This window comes from Mastigoproctus giganteus, chromosome 12 (genome assembly GCF_048544385.1).
Source record: "Mastigoproctus giganteus isolate SK-2022 chromosome 12, ASM4854438v1, whole genome shotgun sequence".
Taxonomy (NCBI): domain Eukaryota; kingdom Metazoa; phylum Arthropoda; class Arachnida; order Uropygi; family Thelyphonidae; genus Mastigoproctus; species Mastigoproctus giganteus.
This window is the reverse complement of record NC_143586.1, coordinates 4,591,927-4,604,064: the sequence shown is the minus strand read 5'-3', so window position 1 is coordinate 4,604,064 and position 12,138 is coordinate 4,591,927. Positions and strand designations below refer to the sequence as shown.

Genomic DNA, 12,138 nt, shown 5'->3' with positions numbered 1-12,138 from the left:
TATCTTGCAAGAAAGCAAGCTTGTGCAGCATCGGCCAAAAAAAAAAAAAACCACTTCTATTTCACCCCTCCGTTCGTTCGAAATGTGTCCAGTTGAGCCTTAAATTTATTTAGGCTGTCAACTTCCACAACAAGGAATGGAAGTCTGTTCCACCAACCAACTACCTGCTGGCTAAAGGCAAATTTCCACACATTTATCCTACATCTGTCTTTCCTCAATCTGAATGTATGCACATGCCTAGTCTACAGACACTGTAATTTTCAAAACTGAAGCCTTTCTTTGTAAGAGCAGTCCTTTGTTCCATTCCCTAATCTTGTTGCCCTTCTCTGTACTCGTTCCAGCAGCTCTACATCCTTCTTGAAATGGGGCCTCCAAACCTGTATACAGTACTCAAGGTGTGGCCTGACCATTGCCTTATACTAGGGAATAATCACCTCCTTAACCCTGCTAGAAAAATTCCTGTATATCATTGACAAGACACCATGAGTTACTCTTGCAACCTGTCTGCACTGCTCAGAGAACTTCATATCTGCCTGCACAATTACCCCCTGGTCCTTTCCATTCTCTACCACTGTCAGTGTAGTACCACAGAGATGATACGTTGGTCTGGGGTTGTTGTTTCCCCTTATGTAGTACTTTACATTTGTCAATGTCAAACCTCATTTGCCACCCCTCAGCTCATCTGCTCAACCTTTCCAGATCCTGCAGCAGCATAGTGTCAGTAGTGTCCTTGACAACCCTGCCAACCTTCGTATTGTCTGCAAACTTGGACATTAAGCTTGATATACCATCATCAATATCATTTATAAATACAGAAAACAGTGTTGGGTCCATTACTTTGGGACTCCACTAATAACATTAGTCCATGATGAGCAGAGTCCATTGATTACCACTCTGTCTTCTCCCTCTCAACCATCCCTTTATCAATAGCAGCCTCCAGTGCCACACTGCTCCAATTTGTGCAGCAGCCTTCTGTGTGCAACAATATCAAAAGCCTTTCTAAGATCCAAAAATATAATATCAAAGTTATTCCCTGCATCCAGATCTTTTGTCACTGCATCATAGTATCCAATCAAATTGGTCAGGCAAGACTTTCCCTTAACAAAACCATGCTGTGACTGAAGTATTGTCTAGATGATCCTGCAGTGCTTCTTTAACCAGTGCCTCCATTAATTTTCTTGGAACAGAAGTTAAACTCACAGGTCTATAATTACTTGTGTCAGCCTTTGATCCTCCTTTGTGAATTGGGGTCACATTTGAACATCTCCAGTCTATGGGTACCTTCCCTGAGTCCAAGGAAGCTCTCATAACTATGTCTAAGGGTTTGCTTACTTCCTTTGCTGCCTCCTTTAATATAACTGGATAGATCCCATCTACCCTAGGTGCCTTTCTTGTGTTTATCTTCAACAATTTCTACTCCACTTTACTCTCAGTTTTTACAAGATTATCTAACTTACTGCCAGAGTTGAATACAGCTCTGGCATTCCTCTCACTGAATAACTCCTCTGTGTGAATGTCAATGCAAAATATTCATTAATTTTTTTTTATTTTTTGTTAGCTACCTGAGCGGGATCATTAACAGTTGAACTATCAATATCAAGTGGACCAATCTGATTCATCCCCTTCCTTCTAGAGTTTACATAAGTAAAGAACTCTTTGCTGTTCTTCTTTGCATCCTTTGCCAAAGATTTCTCGTAATCTGCCTTCGCCTGCCTAACCTCCTTTGTAACTTGGTCACAGACCATCTATCGTAGGGTTCTGTGTCACACGTTAATTTATATGTATCCCATGCATTTTCTTTCTCTGCCATATGTCTCATTAGTTCATCTAACATCCATTTAGGCCTAAACCTTGAACAATATTTCTTAGTTGGTATGTAAAGCTTAGTAGCTTCCAAGATAAGTTCTTTGAATGCTTCCCATTTTGAACTGGCTGTTAGTAACATCATCAGTTGGTCTCACTGTATGAAATTTAAATACTGTTTCAGACCATTGTAGTCGCCTTTACGAAAGCAAAAACCCTTTCCTTTACCCCTGATGGTAGTTACCGCTTTGAGTAAATCCCACTTCAGCACACTGTGATCACTGCCACCTAGTGGTTCCTTTATCTGCAGTTTCATAATGCATGAAGAGAATCACTACTGATAATCAGATCAAGAGTATTACTCCCTCTAGTTGCCTCCCAAACATGCTGATGTAGAAAACAGTCATCCAATAAATCCACAATAGCCTTGCTAGTGTGTGAGCGACCAACCCACAAATTCAAGTCAATATCTGGGAAATTAAAATCCCCCATTATAAGACTGATTTACTGGCTCACTCTATTTGCCTGTACAGTTTCTTATTATACTCAGTCATTAGGCCTATCATCATTATCATCAGCCATTTTCAATCCACTGCAGGATGAAAGCCTCTCCAGCAACTTTCCAGTTCCTTCTGTTTTGAGCACTGGCCATCCATTTACTACCCAAAAACTCATGAATTTCAACTATCCATCTCTGCCATTGTCTGCCAGGTTTTCTTCTTGCTCCTCTTGGGTACCATTCTTGGAAGTGGTTTTTTTTTTTTTTTTTTTATGGCTGATGCTGCATAAGCTTGCTTTCTTGCATCAAATGCCTCTACTAATGCTAATGCTAATTCTGTTATTTTCTTAGTGCATCTGTCATGTTTTCGAGCTGTGTGTCCTGCCCAAGGCCATTTTAGTTCTTTAGTTTTGATAAGAATGTCCTTTTCTTGAGTTTGCTGCCTAATCCATGTGTTTCTCTTATCTAACAGTCTGATTCCCAATATAATTCGTTCCATTCTTCGCTGTGTAGTTCTCAGCTTCTCTTCCATTCTTTTGGTGAGTTCCCAAGTTTCACTTCCATAAATCATGGTGGGGAGTATACATTGGTTCATTATTTTACGTTTCAAACAAACTGGGATATTGCTCTTCAGTATGTGACTATATTTCCTGAATGCTATCCATCCAAAATTTATTCTTCTCTTGACTTCCAGCCATTTATCATTATTACAGCTAATAACTTGTCCCAGATAAGTATATGACTCCACCTTTTCAATTACTGCTCCTTCAATCATTGTTTCCTTTTCTGTGGCATACTTGTTCATCTTTACTTTTGTTTTAGCCATATTCATCTTTAGTCCAAAATCCTTACTTGTTCATAACTGATTAAGATTTTCCTCTAATTCTTTGGGATTGTGGCTTATGACCACAATGTCATCTGCAAATTGTAACTGGTTTAGGTACACACCGTTCACATTGACTCCTTTCTGCGACCAGTCTAATCTTCTGAAAGCTTCCTCAAGGGCAGCAGTAAACAGCTTTGGAGATATTGTGTCCTTGTTGACCTCCTTTCACGATTTTAAATTTCCTACTGTCTTTGTCTAGTCTAATAAAGGAGGTAGCACTCTCATATTTTCTTCAAAATCATAATATATGGGGTATCTACGCCTTGTCTTTCTAGTGCCCAAAACATTGCCTTATGCTGTATGGAGTCAAATGCCTTTTCATAATCCACAAATGCCAGGCATAATGGTGTTTTATATTCATTTGCTTTCTCCATTATCTGTGATATTACTTGAAGCTGATCCATAGTCGAGAATCCTGTCCTAAAGCCAGCTTGCTCTTTCGGTTGATTCTCATCAAGTATTTTTTCTAATCTGTTAGTAATGACCCTTGTGAACAACTTGTAGATGTGGGATAACAAGCTAATTGGTCTATAATTTCTGATTTATCTCCTTTCTTATGCAGCAAAACTATGATTGCATTATTCCACTGCTTAGGCATCACACCTTTTCTAATGCACTTTGTGAAGAGCCTTGCCAGTTTTTGTGTTATGTCTCTTCCTCCCAATTTTAACAACTCTACAGTAACTTCATCTTCCCCCGGAGCTTTCCGATTCTTCATTTTCTTCAATGCATGTTCTACCTCATCAGGAAGAATGTCGGGTATGTTATATGTGTTGCTACTTTGCAATCCATCTTCCCCACTGCTGGCATCATTCCCTCGCTCCTTGTTATAATTCTCTATAGTAGTCTTCTGCTATTTGAATTATGCCTTCTCTGCTGTTTATAAGTACACCATCGCTATTCTTCAGTATCATTTGTCTTTCTGTATTACTGCTCATGGCTGCTGATTTAAATCCTTTGTTTTGCCTTAATGCTTGTTCTACTTTTCTTGTTAAATCTTCTTATGTCCTCTCTGAGTCTCTTTCTAATGGCTTTGCATAACTCAGTATACTCAAGTCGATTTCATTAGTTGCTAATCCATTTGGACTCTTCCATGTCCACTTTCTGTTCACCCTTTTCTTGAAAAAAGTGTTCATTACTGACAGTCCTTGAGATTCTGCAAATTCCACAAGTTTTTCACCTCTTTTATTTCTTTCACCAATTCCAAAATTTCCTATAGTTCCTCTTTCTGCACTGTTTTGCCTTTTTCCAACCTTAGCATTGAAGTTCCCCATAATAATAGTGTAGTGGGTTTTCTGCTCATCTAGAAGACTCAATTTTGGTGTACATTTCTTCAACCTCTTCATCATCATGGCTCGATGTTGGTGCACAAATCATTATAATCTTTAGCTTGTACCTCTTAGAAAGCTTGAGTATTAGTCTTGACACCCTTTGTGATGTACTTTTGAATTCCGAAATGTTTTTAAAATCTTTATGGACCAGAAACCCAACTCCACCTTCACTCCTTTCACTGTTTCCATTGGTGTACAGCAGATTTCCACTTGTTAAACTTTTATAAGTGATTCATTTCTTCTTCTTGTTTCAGCCCAACCGATGATATTCCAATTCACATTTTCTAATTCCTTTTCCAGCTGTAATATCCTGTCTTCACCGATGATTAGGACTATAGCACACTCCTACTCTCAATTTTGATCTCCCAATGCTTATGTCACACCAAACTGACTCGACACTGCACTGTCTAGCGATGTCGACTGGCTTCACTTCCTTGGATTTTGTGTTTCTTAACTAATAGCATCACCCCTCCTCCTTCCTATCCTTTCTGTACACATTGTACTCCCCAAATTCCAGTTCTGCATTCCTAATATCTCTGTGACACCATGTCTCTGATATCCCAACAATATCTGCCTTTGATGTTTTGAGCAATACCTCAAATTCATCAAATTTATTTACCAAACTCCTGTTTAGTAAATAAATTTGATTTATTTGGTGTACACGCAAATATACAGGCGTACACCTGTATATTTGGTGTACACGCAAATATACATGCACCTGTTCCTATTCTTAGCTACCCTAACACAACCCATGTGTTTACTTGTACCGCATTGACTCTCAGCAGTCTCTGAAATATCCTGCATCTTGTTTTCCAGGCTTCTGCTCATTCCAATAGAAGTAGTGCAAAAATCACTTTCACCTCTGCCAGTGGCTACTGTTAATCTATTAGTCCTTGTATCCTCCCCCAAGCTAGCAGTTTTAATGTATCCCATCTCTGTAGAAGCAGTCTCTCCTGTTAACAATGTATATAATGCAGACATTCCACAGTTGTGAAGTGGCACAGAATTTTGTTAAATTCTGTGCCACTTCATAGAATTTTTTGGCAGGGAATCTTGCAGTGATGCAGATTGTTCTGGATGACCATTAACACATTTACTCTTGAGGAAAACAACTGTGCATGGCCCAGTGATGTAAAACAAATGAATAACTTACATGTATAGTTCAGTCCACAGGCATCTTAATCGAATGAAAACTTTGAAAACGAAATAGGTCTGTGCTTGATGTCTCCTGTAAACGTTGACAGATGAGCAAAGACATGCTGCAAATGATTGTGCATCACCAACTTCAACATGCTTCACAAGGATACATTAAATTTCTGGTCCCAGATTATTGAAATCAATTTTTACTCTGAGACTAAAAAACAAATCTAATGTGTGAAGAATCTGTCCTCTGCCTCCAAGAAGTTCTGTGTTGCTCTGTCAGCTGGCAGGGTGACAGCATCAGTTTCTGGGATGCAGAAGGCATTGTCATGATTGACTATCTGGAAATGGGCATCACTGTCACTGTGGCATAGTTAGAGCAGGTGGTTATTGATGATTATCAAATATTTAATGTTGATGAGACAGGTGTTTTCTGGAAGGCAACTCCATCAAGCACTTTAACGAAAGATGTAGGATCGCAAAGTGACCATGAAGGAATTAAAGATAGATTAACTCTTTTTTTTAGAAGGCAACGCAGAGGGTGACTTTAAATTAAAACCTGTGCTTATCTATCAGTCGGAGAATCCCAGAGCATTAAAAAATCATAAAGCATCTCTACCAGTCATTTGGCATGCAAATAAAAGGTCATTGGTTATAATAACATTGTTTCAAGACTGGTTTTAATTGTATTTTTGTCCAGCGGTAGAGAGATACTATAGGCAAAATAATTTAACTTTTAAAGCACTACTGCTATTGGATAATGCTCCAGGTCACCCTTTTTATATTGGGGACTTGAATTAAAATGTGAATTTGCTTTTTACCACGAAACAACTTCATTAATCCAGCCAATGGGCCAAGGAGTTCACCTTTTAAAGCATATTATCTTAGACTTTCGGGCAGGCTATTGATGCTATAACTGGAGATCATGCAGTTCCTTTAGCTGAGTTTTGGAAGCAGTAGCATGTGATCGAAAACATTCAACATCATGGCAGGAAGTAACAACAAGTAATATGCATGAGTATGGCAGAAACTTTTACCGCACTGTGCAAATAACTTTGCAGGATTCGAATTGAACGTAAATGGAGTTATAGAAGAAATAGCTGTAGCTAGCCGTAGGAATGTTGACACTGCCACTGTTCAAGAGACTAGATATGCAGCCAGAGGAACTTAGTGAAGGTGTATATTTTAATAAGAAAATTAAATATTTAAAACTAGTTTTTTCCACATTTAAAAAAAAAAATCTTCATATTTCCATTACAGGTAACATTAAGAGCGAAATTTCAATTTTGCACATTGTGCATATTTCTGCTTATATATTATGTAATGTAGAAATGCTTTTATTAATTGTACTTAAAATTAAGGAAAAATATTGCAATCATCGAAAATATAAAGATTAAAAAGTATTAGGCACTTCAGTTGGAAAGTTGATAAAATCATTAGCATGCAAAAAATTCAAATTTATACATGTACACATTTCTGTCTTGTAATTATGCTTGCAGTTTTTTCCCACTTAGCATTGTTTGGAAGGTATTATCTCTAATATATGTTTTATGAAATAAATGAATACAAAACTAGATCTTATGTATAGCTTAGCTTAATTTTCAGCACTCACCTCTGAAAATTAAGCTAAGCTATACATAAGATCTAGTTATTACATTACAGCACATAAAGACTTCTTAAAACAATCAAGAATGAATACAAAATTAGAATCTGACTTATTGAATAAAATGATTCAGTACTGTTATATAAAAAGAACACTGAAAAACTTAATTCTTTTTCATCAAATGAAGTGCTCATTACAAAAATAATTACAAGAATGGTGGTGGCAAAAGAATGAAATTTTCCATAGTTCTCATATGTTTTTTTCTGATCCATATGCTTATAAGGTATGTTTATTCTGGAAAAGAGATGAACATAACTTGTGAATTTCCTTTGACTACAACAGAATGGACTTGCTTTTTCTCAATCGATTAAGTTTTATTTGTTGTTACTTATAGAAAACAGAACAGATTAAACTAATAATTCTGCTTCTTTCCAGGAGAATGACAATTATTTGTATCAGTAAAAAAATGGGAGCATCACCTCTCAGGAGGATACATGTGAGAAAACAAAGTTGAAAAAAAATAAATAAAAATTGGCGCACAGTACTGTATAAGATAGTTGCCTCTGTAGCTGAGTGGTCAGGAGCGGGAGTGCAGTAGCACACGCTCTTTGAGTAGACAGGGGTTCAACCCCTGACTGCTGAATACGGTTGATCTGCCAACCCGCACTGGACCAGCGTGGCAGATTATGGTCCATTTCCCTCAGTATGAATTGTTGAGGAGGCTTCCATCCTGCAGTGGGTTGATAATGCGTGCACTTTACCTTTTTTTTTTTTACTGTAAGATAATTTACAAGTGGTCAGGACCAGGAATGCAGTAACGCACACTCTTTGAATAGACTGGAGTTCAAGTCCGTGACTGCTAAATATGGTTGGTCTGCCATGGTGTAATATAACCTTGTTGTTTTTGCGCCATAAAAAACTAAAAACCAAGCCATCTGCCAACCTGCACTGGACCGGCCTGGCAGATTATCGTCTATTTCCCTCAACATGAACCATCACGAAATTGACAACATATTCAAATACAGTGGATTTCTGTTATTTGGGTCACTGGTTAATGAGGACAGCCGTTTATTTGGGGCAAATGTTAAAAAACAGAACCTGATCCAGAAAATAGCCAGGGTTTACTTCGCTTAATTGGGACAACATGCCGTTTAATTGGGGCAGGAGACCACAGCACTGGAGATTATCCTACGATTGTCTCTGAAAAACAATTAGCAGTCACCTGTTGGGCTTTTCTGTTAGTGCAATCTATCATAAATGGATAGTAAACTCGAACTTATTGAATTTGCAATAATACCGACTGTTTGGAATTCTGTGGGCTGTTATGGTGAAATGTGTTTAAACTTTCATGAAATCCTCAATAATATAAAAAAAAAAATTAATTTTCAGAACCTTCTCTTCATTTCTATTTTTAAAACTTCCTAACTTGTTACTCTGTTCTCACTTGCACGTATCATGTTACTTGAAATTTGTGTATGCCGTGTTCTTTGTTATTGATTGCTTATATTTTTACAGTTTTTTAAATTTTAACCCCCACAAATGTCAGTGAACAGAAATGTCAACTAGTTAGTATGTACGTATTAATTATTCCGATTTTCACATATTTAATTTTTTAATTGGTAAGGTAATAAAGGGTAAATTTGTGTTTAATATATCTTTACTTTTATAGCCTGTGGATATTTCTCCTATCTATTTTTGCTAATTAGAATCACTTTAATAGAATTCAAATTTAATTCACAAACGTGACCAAAATGACCGGCGCTTACTACACATTGTACTTTACTGTGAGTCCATCGTAACGTGATTTGATTGTACAGTGAACCAATTGTAAAGCAGGGATCCGTTGTTTTTTTAACTATTTACGTGAAACTTTGGGTAATTGGGGCAGCCACTTAATCAGGCCAAATTGCACTAGTCCCAATATGTCCCAAATAACCGGAATAGACTGTATTTTACAAGGATGAAATCTGTTGAGTCACAGGATATTGTGTATTATATTAAATATTGTTGGACAACATATTTAATTTATGAAGACGTGAATTCTGTTAATGGATTTCATTATATATAGCTGAATGGACAACATATTCAAGTGAGAAGACAGATTCTATTAATGTCATAGTTTGGTTTCGGGATCTTATCTGTACATCCACGTTTAATTTTCAGTTATGATTTTTTGGAGGCTTCCATCTTGCAGTGTATTGATAATTCTGGGTTCTTTTATGCAATTACTGTGTGAAAAATGTAAAATATCACTTCAAAACAAACCTGAGTAAAGTAGGTGTATATTTAGAAAGGTAAAGAAAGTTTCAGTCATTAATCTTTAATCAAAAAAAAAAACATGTGAATACGTTTTGCACAAGTCTCCTGACTGGTCTAGTGTGAATATTGCCTTGCAGCAGCTGATTGCATCGATCACAATTTATGCAATGTCATGTCATTTATTTTATTCTTTAGTTTATATCAAAATTAACTTCTAAAATTAAGCTCCTATGCATACGCAGTCAGCTTTATTTTAATAAATTAGTAATTTGTGATGCAGAGCAGTGTTTTTTTTTCCTACGCATTTTTGCTTCATTAAAAAATATTTTTATGGTTGTCTGTAGTAAGGCAAAAAATTTGTCCATTTATAATCTCATGTGATTCTATTAAAAACCCTTACTACAATTCCCAGAAAACAGTAATGATGGTTTACAGAGAATTCTTTCTCTAATATTTTTATAATTAATTTTCCAGGTATACAGTTAATTGAGTTACTGATTTGTAGTAGATTTTCTAGTAGATTTATTAATAAGATTTTCTTTTTTTAGTTATCGTTATTGCAAGAACAAGCCCTATCCAAAATCAAGATTTTGTCGTGGTGTTCCAGGTAATAACTTTTTTTTACAGTAGATGTTGAGGATTATTTGGTAATGTGGTTGATGCTTTTTCACTATTTTCATTTGGCATTCCTTGCCATGTGTAAGCTTTCTGTATTGCTTGCTCTATAACATGTGGTCAAACATTACTGTGGTTCTTTGACACTTGAATGGCAACTCCTAGTGAAATATGGACTGGGAAAATTCATGTCTCAGAATAGTTAACTTTTTATGCATTCAAAAATAAATATAAAATTAATTGTAATTCAGTGCTTTTTTTTTTTCCTATCATTTTATTTTTATTTAATGAGTATACTAAATGTAGTTAAAACAAAGGTATTGGCCAGTTTTGAGATTGCTCATTCTGGAAATTAAATTTTTAGTGCCAGTGTGAATTTTATTTTTAAGTCATGTACCTCAGAGGCTTGTGTTTTTATTTGCTTGACTTACACAAATTTTGTGAAGCTCTCAGGGTTAATAATTTGGCCACCCTTGCTCTGTAATGCTAATAATGGTTAAGTTCTCAATGAATTCTGAAACTGAATATCTAGTGGTGAGTTGGTCAGTTTCTGGTGTTTTTCAGTTCCATCTTCCTTGATTAACTAAGCAACTTATTGGCGGGTTCCTCTTCAGATGTGAGACATCAGCTTCAGGTGGTTTGTCATTACAAACAGTTTGTTCTTGCTCATCTGTTGTGTAGGTAGGTGGTAGATGACTTTCATCAACCGGTGAAATACCACCACTTTGCTTATTGGGGGCTTGAAGTGGTGAAACCCATGTTTAGTCTCTAGAGCAAAGTTTTTGGCACCCCCCCCCATACTTCTCCTTCAACCCATGCACAGTACTAAGTACTATAGGTTTTGATACCTTTCGTGTTTGGGGTTTTCATATAAAAAAAAAGCAAATGTGTGTACCTTCTTGTCTGTCTGTTTACAATAGTGGAAATTATTTTATTGGGTTGTCCTGAAACCTTTACAAATCATGATTATAAAGTTCTAGCAACTTTCTCAATAAATTTTTAAAAAATTGTGTTCTCATTTTCTTTTCAGTTTTCCCAGTCCTCAATTTTATTCCATGTAAGATTGATAGTCTTTAAAAAGTTTAGTGTAGGACATTCAGCTAAACTGATCTAATGGAAATTATGAGTATTGTATACAGAGAAAGGCTTAGGCAGTGTAATTCCACTGTAGAATATGATGTGATGATTTTTATCCATTATCTTCAAATGTACAGGTATTGGTTATATATAACCACCCTGATATTAGCCAAATCAGATAAGGTTACCAGATAGTGAATTTTATGTACTAGTCATACATTTTTGAGTGATTTAAAATTGTCACCAGTGGTGGTGCTATCTATGAACTGCTGTGGCTAATTCTAGAAGCTTCTTGATGTTGTTTATAAAGGGTGCAACTACATTCTAAACTAATTTGTTCAAAGCAGATTGAGTTTGTTTATAATTAATTTTTGCAGGAACAGTATTTTATAAAGGTACTATGAATAAACAATAATAGTTTTTTGGATTACAATGTTTATATAGTTTTCATCTCAAGATACTGGTGAATCAGCAGCTGACTTTATATGAAGATTTTTGCCAATGCATCATTTGTGCTCCAGTTTATCCATATGTAATGTATGAGGCTAAGTTTACCGTAGATCATATATTGATATTTACAGGAAAAAATAACTATTGAGGAGAAATGTGATTTAAGCTGGAAAGCGTGCAACTAGTGACATTAAAATTTTAAAGTAGGTGGTGTTATTTGCTGTTAAGTCAACATGTCTAATAAATGGACCATTCATTGTTTGTTTAAATCAACTAGATCAGCATTTCCCAAACTGGGGTCAGTGGCTGACCCCTAGGGGTCCATATACCAGTTCCAGGGGGTCTACAAAACTGGTTGACCATATGTAACTTTTTTGATTTTTGAAAGGATCTGTAGATCTCAGTAGTTTGGGAACCACTGAACTAATGATTGTTATTTGTATCAGTATGATAGGAAATGTACTAGGGAAAAAAA

At 36.2% G+C, this 12,138-nt stretch overlaps 1 protein-coding gene across 1 annotated transcript in view; it reads left to right on the top strand.

Moving 5' to 3' along the window:
• The window catches only part of LOC150076643 (large ribosomal subunit protein uL16-like), a 37,633-nt gene that overhangs the window by 2,216 nt on the left and 23,279 nt on the right, over positions 1-12,138 (top strand). Inside the window, exon 2 of the mRNA XM_090386792.1 lies at positions 10,070-10,128. Coding sequence (XP_090242918.1) covers positions 10,070-10,128 — 59 coding nt within the window. The remainder of the gene's footprint in view (positions 1-10,069; positions 10,129-12,138) is intronic.